At 39.3% G+C, this 20,822-nt stretch overlaps 1 protein-coding gene across 1 annotated transcript in view; it reads left to right on the forward strand.

Moving 5' to 3' along the window:
• Positions 1–13,997, forward strand: part of Ppm1a (protein phosphatase, Mg2+/Mn2+ dependent 1A) — a 39,363-nt gene extending 25,366 nt beyond the window's left edge. Inside the window, exons 2-6 of the mRNA XM_036205862.1 lie at positions 2,020–2,873; positions 4,834–4,951; positions 8,990–9,098; positions 11,225–11,282; positions 12,139–13,997. Coding sequence (XP_036061755.1) covers positions 2,040–2,873; positions 4,834–4,951; positions 8,990–9,098; positions 11,225–11,282; positions 12,139–12,168 — 1,149 coding nt within the window. The 5' untranslated portion in view covers positions 2,020–2,039 and the 3' untranslated portion in view covers positions 12,169–13,997. The remainder of the gene's footprint in view (positions 1–2,019; positions 2,874–4,833; positions 4,952–8,989; positions 9,099–11,224; positions 11,283–12,138) is intronic.
• The last annotated feature ends 6,825 nt before the right edge of the window (positions 13,998–20,822 follow it).

A 20,822-nucleotide genomic window follows, 5' to 3' on the forward strand; every position in this document is an offset into this window, starting at 1 on the left:
CGCTCTACCACTGAGCTAAATCCCCAACCCCTAAAGTATATTATACAAGGGATAAATGTGTACTTATTAGTAGACTACTTAACCTAGCTAAGTGAGGTTTCTGAGTTCAATCTCTGCCACTCCCCAAATGTATAATATATACAAGTTTTTTTACTAAAGGGTGACAAACTGGTGTCCAGGAGAAACATTATTATAGCTGACTCTTGCTCTCGTAGAAAAATAGTACCATAAGTATTGCATAATAATAAACGGCTTTACTATATTATGTGTATACTATGCTAGACATGATGCTAAGTGCATTGTACATTTATCCCTTGTAAGAATCCCACAAGATCCAGGTGGTAGTGGCACACGCCTTTAATCCCACCACTCAGGAGGCAGAGTCAGGTGGATCTCTGTGAATTTGAGGCCAGCCTAGTCTACAGAGTGAGATCCAGGACAGCTCTGAGTTCAAGGCCAGCCTGGTCTATAAAATGTGTTCTAGGACAGCCAGGGCTACACAGAGAAACCCTGTCTTGGTGGGGGTTGTGGGGGGATCAGCACCTTATTACACAGATGAAGAAACCCATTCAGAAAAGCTAGTAGTCTCACACTCGCTGTGGTCACACTGTTAAAGAGTAGAGCAAGAATTTAAACCCAGCAGGTCTGACTTCATAACTTGTACCTGCTGTTGTTGGGAAGGTCTTAGAAGACTATGTGTTCCTATGTGTATCTCATCTGATTTTGCCCCTATGATTTGCAACTTTGGTAGGCCTTATAATGACATGGGAATTTGTTTGTTTGTTTGTTTGTTTTTTCTGGAGCTGAGGACTGAACCCAGGGCCTTGTGCTTGCTAGGCGCTCTACCACTAGCTAAATCCCCAACCCCAACATGGGAATTTTAAAAATGTCATTTTTGGAGTGTGTGTGTGTGTGTGTGTGTAAGTGAGAGAACTTGGAGGAGTTGGTTTAGTTTTCTCTCCCTGGGCATCAGTTGTTCAGCATAAGAAAGTGGTGTTGGGGGGATTGCTGTGAAGCAAAATTCTTTTCTAAAGGGTTTATCATTACTGGGTCTTTAGTCCTCTAGTTTCAAAACTTCATCTGGACAGCATCCATCACCCTCATTATACACATCTCCTCTACCCCCTTTCTCTCTTCAGCACAGTATTCTATTCTACTTGAAGATTTTCTTTAGTTTGAGACTCATTTGATTACTTTGGACTGCATTATTAAATGCGTTATTAAAATGTTGAAATGTATCTGTGTGGGTCCATTCCAGATCGAGGAGCTGGCTGTTAAGTATTGGCAAAGGGTTAGATGAGCCGAACTAGACCCTTTGAATCTCTTTTATGATTTATACCTAATGGTCATAAAGCATGTAATAATGATACATATTATTACTATTAGCTTTATTATCAGATTAATTCTGTTACCTTTTTTTCTATAATAAAATTTGTCATTAAATGCGGTGCGGCTTGAAAATTGAAGCTGACCTCTTTAGAAATTGACTGGTTTCATCAAAGACTGCAGAGTCTGATGAAGGGTAGAATCTGAACTGGACTTGAAGGATAGGTCCAGGTGGTTTTTCTGTTAGTAAAGAGGTGAGTGAGGTAGGGATTCCAGCTAAGGAGAATGACCTGCACAAGGACTTAAAGAAAGGCACTGAAAATTGGGACCAGTGTGAGTTTTTGTTGACACACACCATAATTACACAATTGCACGTGATGAGTACACCCTGAAATCTTGCCTTATTCATGTAAGTTAATGGTCACTGCTGGGTCTCCTGGGTATCACAGAGAGGCAGACAAGCTTCCCTTTTCCTGGGGACTTAGTTCCCTCTGCTGCTGCTTGTCTGGTTGAGCTGTACTTGACCCGCCTTCTCTTTCTTGTTAGTCTCCACATTCCAAGTCAGCAGTGCAGTGCTTATGGCTGGCACCCAGAGTTGTCGTCACAGCTTCCTGTATCTGGGAGGCACTTTCAAAAGACTATTGCATATGTTTTGTTTCAGTTACTGACTTTCTTATCTCTCTTCCTTTACAGACCTAGAGGATCAAGTCATAATGGGAGCATTTTTAGACAAGCCAAAGATGGAAAAGCATAATGCCCAGGGGCAGGGGAATGGGTTACGCTATGGCCTAAGCAGCATGCAAGGTTGGCGAGTTGAAATGGAGGATGCACATACAGCTGTGATCGGTTTGCCAAGTGGACTTGAGACATGGTCATTCTTTGCTGTGTATGATGGGCATGCTGGTTCTCAGGTTGCCAAATACTGCTGTGAGCATTTGTTAGATCACATCACCAATAACCAGGATTTTAAAGGCTCTGCAGGAGCACCTTCTGTGGAGAATGTAAAGAATGGAATCAGAACAGGTTTTCTGGAGATTGATGAACACATGAGAGTTATGTCAGAGAAGAAACATGGTGCAGATAGAAGTGGGTCGACAGCTGTGGGGGTCTTAATTTCTCCGCAGCACACCTATTTCATTAACTGTGGAGACTCGAGAGGGTTACTTTGTAGGAACAGGAAAGTTCACTTCTTCACACAAGACCACAAACCAAGCAATCCGCTGGAAAAAGAACGAATTCAGAATGCAGGGGGCTCTGTGATGATTCAGCGTGTGAACGGCTCTCTGGCTGTGTCAAGGGCCCTTGGGGATTTCGATTACAAGTGTGTCCATGGAAAAGGCCCCACGGAGCAGCTTGTCTCACCCGAGCCAGAAGTCCATGATATTGAGAGGTCTGAAGAGGATGATCAGTTCATCATTCTTGCATGTGATGGTATCTGGGACGTCATGGGAAACGAAGAGCTCTGTGACTTCGTGAGATCCAGACTTGAAGTCACTGATGACCTTGAGAAAGTTTGCAATGAAGTAGTCGACACCTGTTTGTACAAGGTAGACTTCTTTTTTTTTTCTTCCCACTCAACTTTATGCCATTAATTACTGTTCCCTTTAATCGTTGAGGAGCCTGTAGACATCAAAAATAAATTTTTGGCACAATTACATTATATTCTTTACCAACTGTGAAAGTATAGGGATACTTTAGGAGTTAGCCAGTTACCATCTGGGCAAGGGTTGTGTCTGAATGTTTGGTCTCTAACCATGAGCATTTAAACTTTTGGTACTATAGAAGAATAAGAGATAAAAGATTCTATGTGAGTGCCTGGGAAAAGGGAGGGAAGGTTTTGAGCTCTATCTGAAGTTCTGGAAATGCTTTGGAACACTAGCTGACCAGCAGAGTTGAGTGAGGGTTGGGTATGGCACAATACAGATAGCCTCGGACGTGGAGTCAGAGGACTCGGGGTGAGACCCTGCAACTTGAGGTAAGCTTTTATTGAATTGTTACATAAAAGAACAGAGATTACCCTGCCTAGTGGGGCTTTTGGGAGGATCAAATGGGATCATGTACATAGATAAGCTAGCTGAGTCCCTTTATTTTACAGATGAGGAGGCTGAAGCCAGAGAAGGTTCTGCAGAATTAAGAGTCAAACAGACCTGGGAGCAAGGCTTACCTCTATTACTTTTGTACTCTTCAGACCTAAATAAATTGTTCAACCTCTCTCAGCTATAAAATATAAATAAATAATATCTAACTTATAGGACTATTAAAGATTTACATTAGTGAGTCAGTGTGTGTGTGCGCACATGCGCGCACACACTGTAGTCTGATAGGTAATACATAGCCGATACATGCCGCTCGCTTTCCTGAGAATTCAGAACTCATTTCTACAGAATTACACAACTTCAGTCGCAGCATCTAGACAAGAAACTTTGGGTCCTTGGCTCAGCATCAGCGTTGCCTGTACAGTAATGTTTCACCGATAACGCTTGTTGACTTAGGCTTTAAAAACAGACGTTTACGTATCCACACACTTAGCTCAGTGTAAAATCCCAGCTCTGCTAGGACAGTTTTTGTAACACCTGCACGTGTGTTTTTAAAGGGCGTGGGGGCCATGTGACGTCAGTTTCTGAACAGAGAGAACAGCAGTAAGGCGTACGTGCTTTGTCCCACTCAGCAGCCTTTTGCTAGGTTTGCTCTGTAGTGCTGGAGAATAAAGTGGTGTTAGCTAAATAAAGACCGAATTGTTAGACTCGAATTTTAGTAAATTACTCAAAGTAGACTTTATTTTTCTGTGTTCTGCTTTAATTCAGTACCTTAGCATTTGCCACATTTTATGATTTTCCTCGTAAGAGTCTATCTTTGCTATTAAGCTAATTGAATTATTTGTTTTATGTGTATAAGATCAATTTTTCTAAATATTAAATATTAAAAGTAAGGAAAGTGTAGGAAAGCTGTCAATTCAAAATTATTCAAAAGGCAGTTTGAATAATTTGAATGTGCTTCCTAAGTTAAGTCAGTACTTTATCATATAAGTTAAATATAATATGTCTTATAAAAGTATAAACGTCATCTAGTTTTCCTGCTGATAGCATAGTTCTACTTCAGAAACAAACTGCATTAACCCCACAATGTGCCATGACAACAGTGTAGAGACTAGCGTAGGCAAGCTCTGCCGTGTGAGATGGCATGTACGTCTGTGTGCTGTTGACATGGCAGGTGACTCCCAGCAAAGTGGCTACCAGAGAATAATTGGGAAAAGTTTTGTTTTATAGGCTCTTCTCACAAAGGATGTAGCCCGTAATGATTGTTTCTCCTGGAATGCTGCTTATAATACTTAATATATTGTGTGGAGGCAACTTTCTCCCCACATACATGTCTACTTTTTTCTCCTTAAAAATAACATTTTTTTTTCAAACCAGAAATGATGTAGTTATAATTGGCATAGTTAAAGATTCTCAGGGTTTTAAAAAGTAGAAGGAAAACCAAATATTTTCTTGCCCTTTTTCTTCCCAGGGAAGTCGAGACAACATGAGTGTGATTTTGATCTGTTTTCCCAATGCACCTAAAGTCTCAGCAGAAGCTGTGAAGAAGGAGGCGGAGCTGGACAAGTACCTGGAATGCAGAGTAGAAGGTGGATCATTTCACAAAAATAAGTAGCTTTATTTCACAAACAAAGCCTTGAACACAGAGTCTAATGTTTAGAGTTTTTAGTTCTTTACATGCCTTTAACATCTAGTACTTAGCGTGTAAACGTGGAAAGGACATTGTGTAGTAAACATTTAGATGTGTGCCCCAGGAGTCTGTCAGAGCAGTAGGAACTAGCATGCCCTTGTGCGTTATGATTAGAGAACTCTGTTCTGAATGATTGAAGCATGAATCTAAAATGATTGCTGAACTCACTGGCGTGAGTAATTTTATGCTAGGAAAACCCGATTTAATTTGTCCTGTGTTGGAGTATGTCATCTTCCTGTGAAAAGTTGTGTGCATTAACTTAAATCTCTGGAATATTTCATTTATTTACCTGTGTTTGGTTGGTTGTTGGTTTGGGGGTGGTTTTGTTTGGTGTGGTTTGTTTGTTTGTTTGTTTTTGTTTTTGATGACTTGAAGATCAGCTGGTTGTTAACAACTGTCACACCCCACAGCTTTTAAATTTAGCTTCGGCTCTGACAGCTCCCTCCTAAGCCGTAAGCTCTTTCACATTACCACACAGAGCTGGCATGAATCAACTCTCCAGTGAGATCAAGAACTGTAGGAATGTGCTTCTTACATTTCGGCAGATTATTTAGAACAAGTATTTATACCTCAAAAAAAAAAAAGTGACAGTTTTAAATATTGGAGAAATCAATCTTTTGTTGGTGGGGTGGGTAGGTTGGTTGTGGAACTAGGGACCAAGTCTAAGGTCTCTTGCACAGTAGGCAAGTGTTTTCCTCTGAGCCACGCCCCAGTGCTTACATGATCTTTGGTGAAGCTGCTAAGTAGAAGCATAAGCATTATCTCCCCAGACACTAGGTTCACTGTGTGGATATGTACAATAAGCGTGTAGAGAACGCAGGCCCTATAAACAAACACTTGAGTGTAAAAAGTCCATTTTGGTCTCCTGATACCATAATTGGCATGCAAGCATTGACCTACCGCACTATTGCATCCCATTGTGTCTTCATTATTAAAATTAGTGTGCATCTTAATTTTATTTTCTCCCTTTTTATTGCTTGATATCATTTGTAATCTGTCTATTAGAATCATGCTTGGCTTGGGTTGTCGGTGTACCTAGAGGCTTGAGGTTTATTACTTTTCCTCCCCTGTGGTAACGTATGTTTGTACTGTTTAATATTTCATTCATGGAGTGTACTAGTCATGCATTTTTCCTCACTATTTTCAAGGGTCTTGTAATTTTTTACATCTTAAGTTATTTTAATATGTTATTTGTAGATAAAACAGTAAAGTTAAAAATACTTAGAATGTTACAGAGTGATTAGTCTAAATTGCTGATTAGTAGAAATATATGGAACCAAAAAAAAATGTATGGGGTAAGTTGATGTTGATATTTGGAACCTTAACCTGGGCATACATTTTATTGATATAAAGAAATAATAAGTACTTTAGTATTTTTATTATGGAATGGAATCCAGTTTTAGAAATGAATTGCTATTTTCCTCTTCAGTGTGCTTTATTTTTAAAGTAAGTTTTTTGGTGGAATTATCAGATATTCACTACATATAATTTTATTATAGTAAGTTTTATATTTCATACTATCAAGTGACAGTTGCCACCTGGGCAGAGTTTACATTAAAAGCCAGTATTTTGCTATGTTCAAGTGTTGTACCATGCAGTTGGAGGTAATGTGTCATAAATTAAGTATGATATTTTTAGATATGATGAGATGCAACTAGAGAGAAAATCATGTTAGTTAAAGCTGCTGCTATTTAAAGGCATAGAAGAAATGTATCTTTGCACTGTAAAAGATGTATGTCTTAACTGAAGAGGTACACAGCTTCTAAAACAGGCACCAAATACCTTTTTCTTTCTTTAAATACATGCCTTGACTCAATTGCTGTGACCTACTAAGCCTCATGTGATTTGCTTTCAACATTTTTGGCATCTGTGTCTACAACATTGGAAGGACAAAGCTCCTCAGAGCCTCCCTTCTCCTTTACTGAGGGGAGGTGATGAAAAGCCCGTTGCCTTACATAACCAGATGCTGTTGCACTTGTGGTCCTTAGGCGATTTAAGATTATCCTCACCTATATGTGACTGTCCTATCGCTGCTATTGGCCTGACTCCCTGAACAGTTGCTAATATGGAGGGAACTGAGAATTCCTTAAGTTCATTGAGGAAAGTGGGGAGGATCAGAGTGTGGTTGTGTCTTGTGTTTATGAAACAGAGAATTCTTGACATTTAGATTCTTTAGGAAAGCACCAAGTCTTTGTGCAGTCTAATTAAAATATGTAGTCCAAGAACAATTAAAAGAAGTTTCTTAACATTCAGGACTTTTCTAGAAGCTGAAGGAAGCAGGGATAGTGTAATTGTTCAATTTAAATGATTGTCCCACATCAAATAAGAGATTCTAATGGTTTCTAAAGCTTTTATTATCTTAAAAGAATTTATTTTCCTGTATTCTTCACAATTAAAATATCATAACTTATATTTTGATGAAGATGTAAGCTACATCAAATACAGTGGGTTTTTACATTTAGAACCGAAGCCATCCTTGGTTGCGTTTATCATCAGTGTTCATTTCTCCTGTATCCAGAGCTTTCACCGAATGATTGTATTGGCCTAGTAGACACTGTGTTGTGTGTTATGCTTTTAGATTGTGAACTTGTGTAGCATAGGCAAGCACCAAATCCCTTTATTTTTGTATAGTAGATTTTCAGCATTAGAACCATGTAGAAAATTAATATGCCAAAATGTTAAAGATCATACAATAAAGGAACTTGGCAAACCAAATCTGAGATCCTTGCTTTCTGTTCAGATTTAAGACTCTTTTATTTTGTTAATTGTTTGAAGAAAAGAAGGCATGATATAATAGATGTAAAGTTTGGCCTTTATTTTAGAAGGATAATTCTGAGCCATTTAAAGAGATTTTATGGGTAGCGATGTCTGTCTTAATGTGTGCCTTTAATGGTGAAGTAACATTTTTGAGACTTGATAGTGAATGAAGATTTTATATATGTTATTTTCAGAGGAATTTACAGATGGAGAACTAGAATGAAAATTTCTTGCTCTGATGGCAAAGAAAATACCATTTCTTACTATAAATATTGAGAAACAAAAATAAATGTTCAAGTGCCTTGGACGGGAATTTGCCCGGAGAGTAAATATGCGGAGTTTCCAAATGACATCTTGTACTTAGTTTAGAGTTGGGGTAAGGGTGTCTGTTCACAGCTTGGGATGTCTCTGATAAGAATAACAGCAACTGCCTGATAATGCTGCAGATTCCTCTCTGTACCCTCAGGCCAACCTGATGCTGTGAAACTGTTTTCAATGCAGCCGGACAGTTCCTAAGTCTATTTTTCATCTTTTTGTCATAAAATTTGAACCTTTTAATTTGAAGCCTTGCTTACGTAACAAATGAAGGGGGCTGTGTTTATCTGTATATCATTTAAAGGTGTCTTAGAGGGGAAATTGATATACAGAGTGATACTCAAGAATATAATTAATTTATCTACTTAGGTCATGTTGCCACTATAAAAATATAGGTTAGAATGATAGGATCTAGTATATCTCAATAAATTGCCCTATATTTAAAGGTACTTTTTCAAGTCTTGAGTTTTTTATTTATTTATTTATTTTTGTATGTGCAATGTATTTTACAGGGTAAAGTACAGAAAACTTGTATCCAGTGTAAGGACGGGAGTTGATCTCCTCAACAGTAACTAAACAGCATCCTAAAGGAAGTCATTTGTACACACCTTGATCGGTTAACACATCAAGTTAACACAAAGTATTTTTTTTCCTTTCACATTTTTATCTTGTTTCCATTCATTGAAGTTGATATTTTGTGTCTTCTTCTGCATTCCCTGGCCTTAAATTTTTTAAGAACATTGATGATTTTTATACAAGTTTGGTGTAGTAAATACTGTCTGTGATAACCTAAGATACCTTTGTTTCAGTGTTTTAAAAATTGAGTTTTGACAACATTTACAAAAAAAGTACTTCTGATTCCCAGAAATCATAAAGAAGCAGGGGGAAGGCGTCCCTGACCTAGTCCATGTGATGCGGACATTAGCAAGTGAGAGCATCCCCAGCCTCCCACCAGGGGGTGAATTGGCAAGCAAGTGAGTATGTTCTGCAGCTGCAGCCTTTGTCTGTAGATGACGATGGTTTACTCTAGTGTTCGCCTTCTGTCTTCACTGTTAGGAAATGCAGTCCTTGTTTGGAATCAGTACTTAATTGTCACTGTTTATAATTGTACTGAGGGTTGTTCTTGGTGGAAGCTTGCGTAACACTGATTTCCTCAAAGGATAAATAATACAGTGAAAGATTATTTTAAATGACATGATACACAGAAGTGTAAGTGGCAATGGCAATAGTGGTGGGGTATTTTTGTGCTGTCAATCCTTGTGTAAGTTAACACTCACGATTGTCTTCAGTCTGGGCAGTGTTTCTACATGTCTGTATTTTCCAGTGTTTGGTTGTTTATTATTGATTGATGTTTGGTGTCAGAAAGGGTAGATACTTCTTTGCCTTTTTCCCCTTTCCTATCGCTTCATAGAACCATACTAATTTGTGTTAGATATTAAGCTTACACCTGTAGTTAACAATGTGCATTGCACAATTCAAGTGGTTTGTTGTTGTTTGGGTTTTTGTTTCTTTCTTTCTTTTGTTTTTTGAGACAGGGTTTCTCTGTGTAGTTTTGGAGCCTGTCCTGGATCTCACTTTGTAGACCAGGCTGGCCTCGAACTCACAGAGATCCACCTGCCTCTGCCTCCCGAGTACTGGGATTAAAGGCATGTGCCACCACTGCCAGGCTTCAAGTGTTTTGGTTGTTTTGTTTTAATTCAGTGCCTGGCACATAGAAGGATATTGTGACCATTTCTTTACATTTCTGTAGTTTGCACATGTTGCTAATCTTTACTCTTTGTGATCACTTCACCAGGGATTCTAAAAGCTCCTGTTGAAACTTGTATTTTTTGAAAACTTTTGATGTGACTGACTGTCCATTAAATTGCTTCCAGTCAGTTTTAGAAGTGTGAAGACTATACTTTAAAAGCACCATTACATTGGGGGTGGGGGGGAGAAATGTGTGTGTAGTTTGTGATACTGAAGAATAAATTCAAAGTCTCTCACTTGCCCTGCTATTAAGGAATAAAGAGGTCTGCTGACTCAAGTAATCTTTCTTAGCTGTTGCGTGCTGGGTGAGGCCTGTACCACCACACATGGACAGACTTGAAAATAAAATAGTATTCAAAAACAAAGTCCTATATTTGTCATGGAAATATTCAGCATTTTAGTTTTTGTAGAAGTTTTTTTGAAGGGGTATTAAGAAAAGCAGAGCCAGTAATATGCTGGATTATTCTACTATAGCATGTTAAAGTTGCTTCTCCTTGGAAACTATGGTACCATCCTTAATTACTATGTCTTAAGATTGGTATTGCTGTTGCTCACATGTAGCCATTTAAGTCAGCCAGGTAGAAGGGTGTAAGGCCATATAGACTCCTTAGTGTGTGTGTGTGTGTGTACATGTATTTGTGTACATGCACATGCATGTGCCTGGAGGCCAGAGGTTACTAACGTAGGGCTGATGACAGACGACATCTCTCTCTGTTGCTGTCCATCTTATCTTTGAGAGTGGGTCTCATTACACCCAGAGCTCACTAGCTAGCTGGCTATTATTTTGCCCATCACAGACATGGCACTGTAGGTCCTGACGCAGGTCTGCTGTGCAGGAGACGCTTACCAGCCCTGCTGCCAAACCCCTAGGCTGGACTTCCCGGGAGGTTGCTTTTGGCATTTTGTTGTTTTGTTTTAATTTTTTTAAAGGCACCTGCCCCAAGCCTAGTGGCTTGCTTTTGATCCGCAGAACCCATGTGGTAGAAATAGAGATCAGACTCCTGCAAACTGACCTCTGCCCTCCATGTGTATGTGCTCACAGTAAATAAGTTTTTAAAAAAACCAAAAAACAAAAACCACTGGTCGATTTGTTAAATAAATAAACTGACTTTTGCTCTAGTGTTATCTGAACCAGTGGAATGCTATACTCATTCCATTTTAGAGAAGCCATACTTTAACACGAGGACACAGCTATCTTAAAGACGGGCTTGGTGTTAACAGCAGGAGCTGGAACGGAATCTATTTGAAGTATAAGATGGTTTTTGAAGCTTTGATGAGCACTAGACTGGGGCTATTAACCGCAGTTTACTTTGTGAAGGATTAACTGCTTTCTGCATTTTTTAACATCTAGGAGGAATGTAATTGAAGCCGTTTACAATAGACTGAACCCTTACAAAAACGACGACACTGTGAGTAGTGGTTTTACTTCCTCCCCCCTGCTCCTCCTCTCCATGTCCGTCCTCCCTCACACAGCCGGGGAGCACTTACCGAGTCCCAGTGACTGGGGACATAATCATGGTGAGTGGCTGCTTCTCTCTCCCAAAAGAAGGTCTCTTTTTAGGCCTCTACAGTCAACTTCAGAAGACCTGCCTTCAACGTTTTTGTTTGTTTGTTTGTTTGTTTTTTATTAAGTTAGGGATCTCTTTCCTCGGAATCTTGGATTATTCTGAGTTTTACAAGGAGCAGCTGCAGAATTCCGAATATTCATCATGAAGTGTTTTTATGCTTTCAGATCTCTGACACAGTCCTGAGGCCGAGCCTGCACTAAGACACTAGAGAAGTGCCTTTCTTTCTGCAGTGACCCTTAACTCGGCGGCGTCACTGAGTGCAGCTCCCACGCACTGTGCTGCTGCATAAGAAGCCCTCTTACACCTTCCTCCCTCCACCTTCCTCCCACAGTGCAGTCAACTTCATGAAAATGGAGTTGTAAAATAAGTTAGGTCAAGCTTTTTAGTAATTTTGTTGGTTTAATTTGTTCATCCTCGTAGTAAAATCATTCAAATATTTTTCCAAACCAAAGGATTTATTTGTTTGTTTATGGAATTTTTTAGTGAGTGAGACCAGGCCAAAGGATTTCTTACTTTTTAACAAAGCAGATTAAATGTTAGTATTTCATATATAGACATACATACTTTTAAAACCAGCTAAGTCCTAGAAGTCAGTTTATTACAAAACCTTGTCTTTCTGCATTATCCAGAAAGTAGGAGATTGTGGTATCTTGCATCTTTGATTAAAATGCCTTGTTTTGTTTGTTTTCCTGTACAGGATTCTACATCAACTGATGATATGTGGTAACGCTGCTCATCTAGCCATGGATTCACCTTCGCCTCCAAAGGAGAGTACAGCTCAACTTTGCCGAACCTTTTAACATCCGTCATCAACTTTAAGGAAGGGTACGACGTGGGGGAGGGACTACACCAGAGAGCGTCAGCGGCGGAACAGCTAGCCCAGAGTGGATTTTTTTTTTAATTGTAAATTTGAGACTTATGTAAACGTGATTTCAAACGTAATTCATGTTGTAAATCAGACTCCAGCAATTTTTGTTGTATGATTTTGGGTTTTTGTAAAGTGTAATTGTCCTTGTACAAAGTGCTCATATTTAATTATGAACTGCTTTAAAATCACTATCAATGATAAAGGAAATGTTTGGCTTGTTGTGTGACACAACAGGTACAGTCAGTCATGCTGTGTTTGGACTTGGGGTTCGGATAGGGAAAGCAGCAGCCACATAGCTAGATGTTCATGTACACACGGCAATGAAGACTTCCAAAATCTTACAGAGCTCACCATCCAGGGAGTTAGGGAAAGCTGTCTGTGTTCTGGCAAGGGACTGGCTTGTTAATACGGCCATCCTTCTTACCTGTCTCTAGGATGTCCTCTCCTTGCAGCCGAGAGTATTGCAGGTGAGACCATATATTCATGAGAGTATCAAGTTGGGGCTAAAATGCCTAGATTCTTTGCACCTCTTTATGAGTCCTTACATTCAGTTACTAATTGGTAAGCAGCAGCTTCCTACACAGTAGGAGACTGCCACATTTTTTTTCCTATCATGATTGGTTGGGCCTGCTGCTGTTCCTAGTAAGATATTCTGAATTCCATTTTATCAATAAAGCTTGGTTTAACAAACAAGAAATTTAATCATGTGCGCGTAGTTCCTCTCAGCCCGGCTTTCCAGACCCCATGCTGTTGTAAATGGGACATCCTCCTAGGGAAAGGTGTTAGTCTCCTTAAATTGGATGATGGTGTTACCCCAGGTGCAGATGGATCGAAAGATCGAAGTCTGTGTTGTCCTAACCTGTTTTTAAAATGAGTTTCTTTTAGGCTGCTTACTTCTCAGTAAGATGTGTGTCAGCTTGAATTTACCTACTGTTAATTAAAGAATTGTCAACGTTTGACAATCTTAACACTATGATAGATGTGTGTGTGTTGAATGTGTGTTTGCCTGTGACTTTTCATTGACCCACGTCTTTAGAATCTAAGAGGTTAAGATGTATTTGTGATTTGAAATATAGCATGTTGATAATATTTAGCTGTTGGCCTTTAAAAATAAATTTCAAAGCTTAAGGAATTGTAGATATAAAATACCTAATTTAATTTAGGCTTAAACTCCTCTGATTAAGCATGTAAGAGTAAGTTTTACAGTCTGTCACATTATAAAGACTACTGTTCTGTACCCGTCTGTATTTCCGTCTCTTCAGGTTGATTGCTGTATTTATCAACATGCGATTGACTCGGTTAGTAGTCAGATGCCCCACTAGGAAACAATTAAAATATGTTTAGTACAAAGTCACAACTTTGTGTACAAAAGTTAGTGTAATTCATTTGTTCTATTTGTTTTTCCCAAACTTGGAAATAGACGTGTTTGTATATATGGCCTTAAAACCACTGTCCCGTAAGGGTCTCATAGGAAAGCACTGAGAAGTGCCGCAGACTTCAGTAGCTACAGTACCAGCGGACTCTCCATTCCCCCTCTCGTGGGGTGATTCGTGTGACTTCATTGTGTTTAATTTATATCTTAGTCCAGCATGAATGAAGAAAAGCTGAAATATTACTTATATTTAGAAATTCATAGCAGCCGGAATTAGAGAGCCAATTCCAAACTTAATAAATGCCTAATGTCTAAATCTGTGGGAGATTGGAAGTATGGTAATGTTCTAAGCTGTGGCTTGCAAAGATGTCCATGTGCATTTCATGAAAGCCAGTGCTTCTGGCACAGGCTGGGCTCTAGGCTGACAGCTGAAGCTGAGATCCTGACGGACTGACTACCTGGGTCCTTCGTTTTTAGAAGTAACCTGGAAACCTTTAGTTTTAGAAATATCAAAACCTTGAGCCAGTTTGCTTGCGGCAGCTTTGAAATTGAAACTTAGGTGATGGAAAGCTGTATTTCAAACGACAGCACTTAGTTAAGTAAACCTTGTTTGAGATTGTCTCAACAAAAAAAGGAAATTGGAATGCTCTTCTATTGAGGTTGTCAATTCTGAAGGCTGGAGTAAGAAGTGCTGTGATGATCTGAGAACACTCACTCAGTCTTTCCACATGAGTCAGCACTATACTAGCAACCATTCTGCATTATAGAACTACAGGCAGGAGGTATGCATTGTAAAGGCAGATTTTGACTACCTCCTGGAAAGATGGCTGAGGTAGAAGCCAGCACCACTTTTGGAGGGAATGTTCATGCCTGCATGGTACACTTCAGTCTTGATCCCCATCCCCTTTCCTGCTAATTAACATCTCAGGACAAATGCCTCAAAAAACCTGGATGTGTGAGTTTTTGTTTTGTTTTATGTGGAGGGGGAAAATTCTTCTGTGATGGTAACATAAAACATAGAGTATACTTTCATGTCAGTGAAAAATTCAGTTCTGCATAACAGACTTTTGCTAATTTACATTAAAAAATTCTGAGTAAGCCAGTGCACGCCTTTCATCCCCGTATTTGGGAGGCAAAGGCAGGTAAATTTCTGAGTTCAAGGCCAGCATGCTCTATATAGATCGAGTTCCAGGATAGATAAGGTACACAGAGAAACCCTATCTCAACCCCCCCCAACCCTATTTTTCATATCTCTTACTGTTTTAACAAGTGATCATAAAAATAAAATAAGTGAGGCATGGTGGTAGCACATGCCTCTAATCCCAGCACTCTAAAGGCTGTGGCAGGTGGATCTCTGTGAGTTCGAGACTAGTGTGGGTTGGTCTACAGAGTTCCAGGATAGTCAGGGCTACACAGTGAGACCCTGTCATCTGATTTTTCACTTTCTGGTGGGATATCCTTCTGCTGATAGCGAAAGTGTCTTTGGTCTGACACTCCACATAAACTTTATAAAAACCAAAGTGGTCACTCTTGGCTTCAGAACACTTCTCAAACATCTTCAGTTACTGTGTGTTCACTTGACTAGATAGCTGAGCAGTTCTTTCTATACCACAGAGTGTCAGGAACTTGGGGTGTAAAAGCCAATGGGGGAGGGGTTTCTGCTTCGGTCTTGGCACTTGGGGAGCTGAAGCAGGAGGGTCACAGATTTGAGACTAACTGTCCAACAAAGTGACTGACATTCCGAAAAAAATCTTTTTGAGAAATGAAAGAATAATGAGTTTCATGATACAAGTAGTTTGAATTGCAGAACTGCTTGCAGTGACTGTTTGAGCATGTTAAACCTGCTAAGCTCAGCTTTCCACAAAGCGTTAAATGTTACCAAAATACTGTTCTAGGTTAAGTCCCCGGGGACCAGAAAGAGATGAAGTAGGTCCTTGTTCTCAGGGAGTTCACGATTGGGCAGAATTTAGAATCTAGTGTATGTATTATAAGTGGATCGTTCATATAAAGAAAAACCGCATTGCCCACCCCTCCTTACCTAGGACTTCCTTCAACAAAGTAGGTCACCACCTGCAAGAATAGTTGCTATTCCTTTATTCCCCAAAATTGTTTCTTCTCCCCCAAAGTTGAAATTATTCAATAGATTATGCTCGGCGTAAGAGCTCATTGGACTGCTGAGGTGTGTTTAGCATCTGGACAGAGTACTTGGTAATCTGTAAGAAATGGCCTTGACTTTCCCTGCCGACAGCAGCAAGTCACAAGGAATGGATGCATGTCCTAGAGTTCTCCAACCCCCAGAATACAGGTGGGGTCTCAGTTTAGAGTCTCCTGCAGGTTCTACCTGAAGTAAAACTGTCTTTGTGCTACAGCACCAGAGTTCATAGGAAATGGTGGTACTATCTCGTGTATTAGTATTTTAGAGTAGCCATACTTACTGCCTGTTCTTACTGAACAAAAGACTGATTAATTGGTTTTGTTTTCATTTTTAATTTCATGTTATACTTCTAGTTCAAAGTTTGCTGGTTTTACAGTATAGAATTTGGTATCCTAAAAGATGTAAATATTTTAGCATGTAAATGTTTCTCATTTGAGGTTTTTTGTTTGGAAGGACCTTCAAGGATGTTATATATTCTCACATATTCTGGTGATGAGATAATGAGATGACCATTTTAAACTTGTTAGTCTTCTAATTAGATTTTCTTCCAGACATTTGGAAGTCTTTAATTTTAGAAGCCTTATTTTTCTTTATATCCTCCAATAATGTGCTATGTGTTTTGGTTTGCAGTTGTCTTAAATTATATGTTATTTCAGAATATGCTTGAAATATTTAAGAACATGTTTTCCTAAATGTATAATACTATGTTAGTCAGTAACTCAGCTCAACATTATTACTGGTAGAATGCAGTGTGACGGGCATTGGTTCTGCTGTATGGTCAAATGAGCATTTTCCATTTAGAGTCAACTCAGCATAAATTCTTTCTTTTTTATGTGCTCTGTATTCAGCTACTGGCTTCTGCTTTCTTCCTATCCATTGAAACAGCATGGTGGAGTGTCAGAAAAGTCCAGATGGAGCAAGGCATGGTGGCACACAGCTTTAATCCCAGCACTTGGGAGGCAGAGGCAGGCAGATCTTTTTGAGTTTGAGGCCAGCCTGGTCTACAGAGCAAGTTCCAGAGAAGCCAAGGCTACCCAGAGAAACCCTGTCTCACCCCCTAAGAAAAACTCAAATGGTATTCAAATTGCAGTTGCTTTATAAGACGGGAAAGTTGTTTAAGTTGGAATACCAGTAAATGACCGGTTTTCTTCATATTATTCATGAACTATCACCCCCTGCTTCCATTTCCTCCCCTCTCACCCCCGCCCCCCACTTAAATAGGCCAATTCTATTCTCTTGAACAAGAAAAGCCATTTATTACCTCATCAAGGCCAATTAATACTTCATTATACTGGGTTGAAAGCAAGAAAACTCAGGATGTGGAATAGTGGGGAAGGGGCACTATGATTGCTTTGGACCTGGCTGACATTGTTCCAGAACTGAGTGTCACAGAAGTCAGCCAAGGGCAATTGAGTTTGCTCTTCTGATCTGCTGATCAGAATCGTTACTGATTCGACACAAGCAGCTGAGAAACAGATTGAGTGTTTATTCACCCAAACCCACCCTCTGCTCTTCATTGCTCCAAACCCCACTTTCTCCTGGCTGCCTTCTCATTAAACTAAATGTTTAGGATAGTTGTTCATTTTACCTAGTCCTGACTAATGAAAGGCTGCTGAGCACTCTGTGTGTCCGTATGGTCCTGTCTGAAGTGAGCTAGTGTGTGTTGAGACTGGAGAGCTATAGGACAAAATTAGATCTGTATTGCATACATTGAATAGCACGGGTTTGTTCTTGAGGGGCTTCTTAAACTTTTGGAGGTCACAACCCTTTGAATCTGAGGGCTGACTGCACCTGGGAAAGTGCAGATGGTGTATATAACTCCCCAAGAATGTCTCCTTGGCCTGGTCAAGACCCTCCATTGTAACAGGTCACTGTCCTCCTCCAGCATAGCCCCAGATATTCCAAGACATCAAAATCCATCAGAAGGAATTGTTTGTTACTTTGAAATGAGTAAGGAGGCGAGTGGGCACCTGGCTGGAATCTGGTGTGAAGGGGTTTGGGTTTGGGTTTTGGTTGGTTGGTTTTTCTTTTTCTTTCCTGAGGTCCTGTGTTGTGGGAACCTATATGTAAAGGTGGAAGAATGGTGATCAGGCCAGTTTGGGAGGTTGATGTCTGTTAAGGTTTGCTACTCCTGAAACTCAACAACAAAAAGTGAAATGGAAATTGAATGTGTTTGGCATGCTCCTGACCCTCCAGAGTGTAGCTTAATATGATAACAATATGTTACCAACACATTAGCTGTCAGGTCTCACTCAGGTTTTAAGATTTTCATTAAATACTAACTTAATTTCAGATCCTAAGGAATTAAGTACTTTAAAAAGAATGTTTAAAATAAGGTCTTACATAGCAATGTAGAAGATTGATGATATTACTGCAAAAGATATCAATTACATTGAAAAATGGTTGTTAAATTTGTTGCCAAAATTTCATGTTCAGTTCTAGCTTGATTTGTGTTTGTGGAAGTAGAAACAGAATTCATTATCTTACCTGGCTAGCCCTGAAATAACGCCATAGCATATCTGCAGGAGAATACTGTGTAGCAGTGATACCCAGCATTGATTAGTTTTATAATTGTAATTATTTCACTTCATTTATATGAGTGTTTTGAGTGGGGAGACATGTACATGTTAAAAGCATGTTGCATTATACATAAATTCAGTTTTTTAAACTTAATCAATGTAAGAACTGCAGAAATATTTTTCTTAAACATAATATGTAACAGAATTCTCCACTTTGCAGTTTATGTGACCCACAGTTTTAAAGAAATTCCATAAATGTATATTTTGTATTATGTACCATTTCCTGGTCCAAAGAAAATATGTGAATTTAGTTCTAATTTTAAGAATGTACTTTTGTTTTCTAGTTCTTTGAAAAACTGCATTCAGCCTGTGAATGGTTACAGATTGTATGTGAGATGGAACGTAGAAATTTCTAGTTTGCAAAATCGGTGCCACTAAATAAAACAGGCAATTGCATAATGTGTGTGTTTATGATTGTTTGCTGCAGGAGTGTGTGTGTTGTATTGAGGAATCTAGAAATCTGGGAATTAGTTATTGAGTGATCTTAAGAGAATCTTCCTAGTGGAACTTGGTGAATTGGCTGATCAGATTAATAAAATCATAATTTGAACTAGAATTGCCCTTAATTTTAGGGAGATGATTGATAGCCACAAAGACTTGGGTTGGTGGCTATTGTTATAAAGACTCCAGAAATAAGGAAGCCAGTTAGTTGTTGTTCCTCTTGGACAAGAAGAGTGGAGCCTGGGGATTGGAAGTGGTCTGGAGGACTGTCAGCTAGTAGTAGCCCTAGTGTGTATGTGTTGGGGAGGAGGATGCAGAAGGGAGGTGCTTGCTCGGCTCCTCCTAATGATTGGCTATAGTGGATATCTCAGATGTTCACTCATGTCTCAAAATGACCTCAGGATTTCCAAGTCTGGTCTTCACTTCCACAATTAGAAGTTTGAAAACAGAGCAGGTAATTAAATGGAAGTTCTGTAAGTTGCAAGCTACTTTTACCCCATGCTTGCTGACATCTAGTATTTTAAAATGTTCCTTTCCTTGTTAGCTCTTAATAACTCAGATTGGACTTGCTGTCAAATCCAGTGGGATTCTAATTGAAGATGATATTCTTGAACTGTGTTAGAGAACAGAAAGTTTGCCACAAATACTCCCCACGTGGCCAGATAGAAGATTTTGCTCCACTGATTGCCTGGAGTCAGCCTGAGGTTTACATTGTGTGTTTATGTTCTAAGGGCTTTTTATAAAATTCTGTTTTATGATAATAGTTGCATTGTTGCCTCAACTTGACTAGCTACTCCAGGAGTGTCATGGCTATAGTTTTTAGGCACAGGCTTGCATCTTGACCAAAGAGCTCCATCTACAGCCGTCTTTACAACCACATACAAAGTGTTTTCCAGAAGTTAATTTGAACCAGCGGATTTCCAGTATTTGACCACTACCGATCTACAAAAGAATAAACTCTTGGATTTGACACCCTTTGAAATGAGTTGTTGTCAACCAACCAGAGTGTCAGTAGCTGGTATTTCTCATTGTATTTTATATGTGTGTCCTTGGAATGGGTGAGAGGTTTTAAAGAGAAAACTACATGTATGTATCCATATAGAGGTACATACCTGAGCAAATTTGCAAGTATGGAGTTTAATAACAGGCAATTCCTAGTATGTCGATTTGTGAGATGTGTTTTTCCAGTAACGATGAGGGAAGGAGACAGTGCCATGCTGAAATGTTCAGAGCAGTATTCTGTCATGGACAGTAGACTGAAGAGGGTAAGAGAATCTTATGTTGTGATCTCCAAGATCACTCTTCTGGTACGCTGGCAATGTGAGTTCAATACTTGGGAGCCGTGGAGAGAGCTAACTCCACAGAGTTCACCTCTGACCTCCACACACATATGAATGCAACATGTGCACCCTCACACACACACATACACAAAGGATTTGTTTTGAAAAGCACAATTGAGATGAGTAGAAAGTTTTTTGTAATGTTTTATTAGAGTTTTGGTGTTGGGGGTCCAACTCAGTTTTTGAAAATTTCTGTGACAATAACTGTTCATTAAATTCAGCTTTCCTTCTGGATGTGAAACTAGATTGGCCATTCGATTGACTTTCTAAAAATCTTTTTTTTTTTTAACTTGTATTTTACTATTATGTTTGTCTTGGTAATGACTGGCAAAATTGTATAGAATTAAAAAAATTCCAGGGCTTGCCAGTTTGTGGCTGCACATGCCTGATATTAGACTGTTCCAGGGTATCCTTGTCCTCAGTAAAACAGTCTTGACTGTGATCTGATTCTGTGTAACAAAAGATTTTTTTTAAAACAGCTACTGTTTATTATGCGAAGAACATAGTTATTATCAATTATTTAACTTTTAACTACTTAGAACCGTGGAAACCTTTTCACACTAACATTTTAAGAGCATTTCTACGCCAGGTATTGGTGGCGAACGCCTTTAATCCCAGCACTCTGT

Source organism: Onychomys torridus, chromosome 14 (assembly GCF_903995425.1).
Source record: "Onychomys torridus chromosome 14, mOncTor1.1, whole genome shotgun sequence".
NCBI lineage: Eukaryota > Metazoa > Chordata > Mammalia > Rodentia > Cricetidae > Onychomys > Onychomys torridus.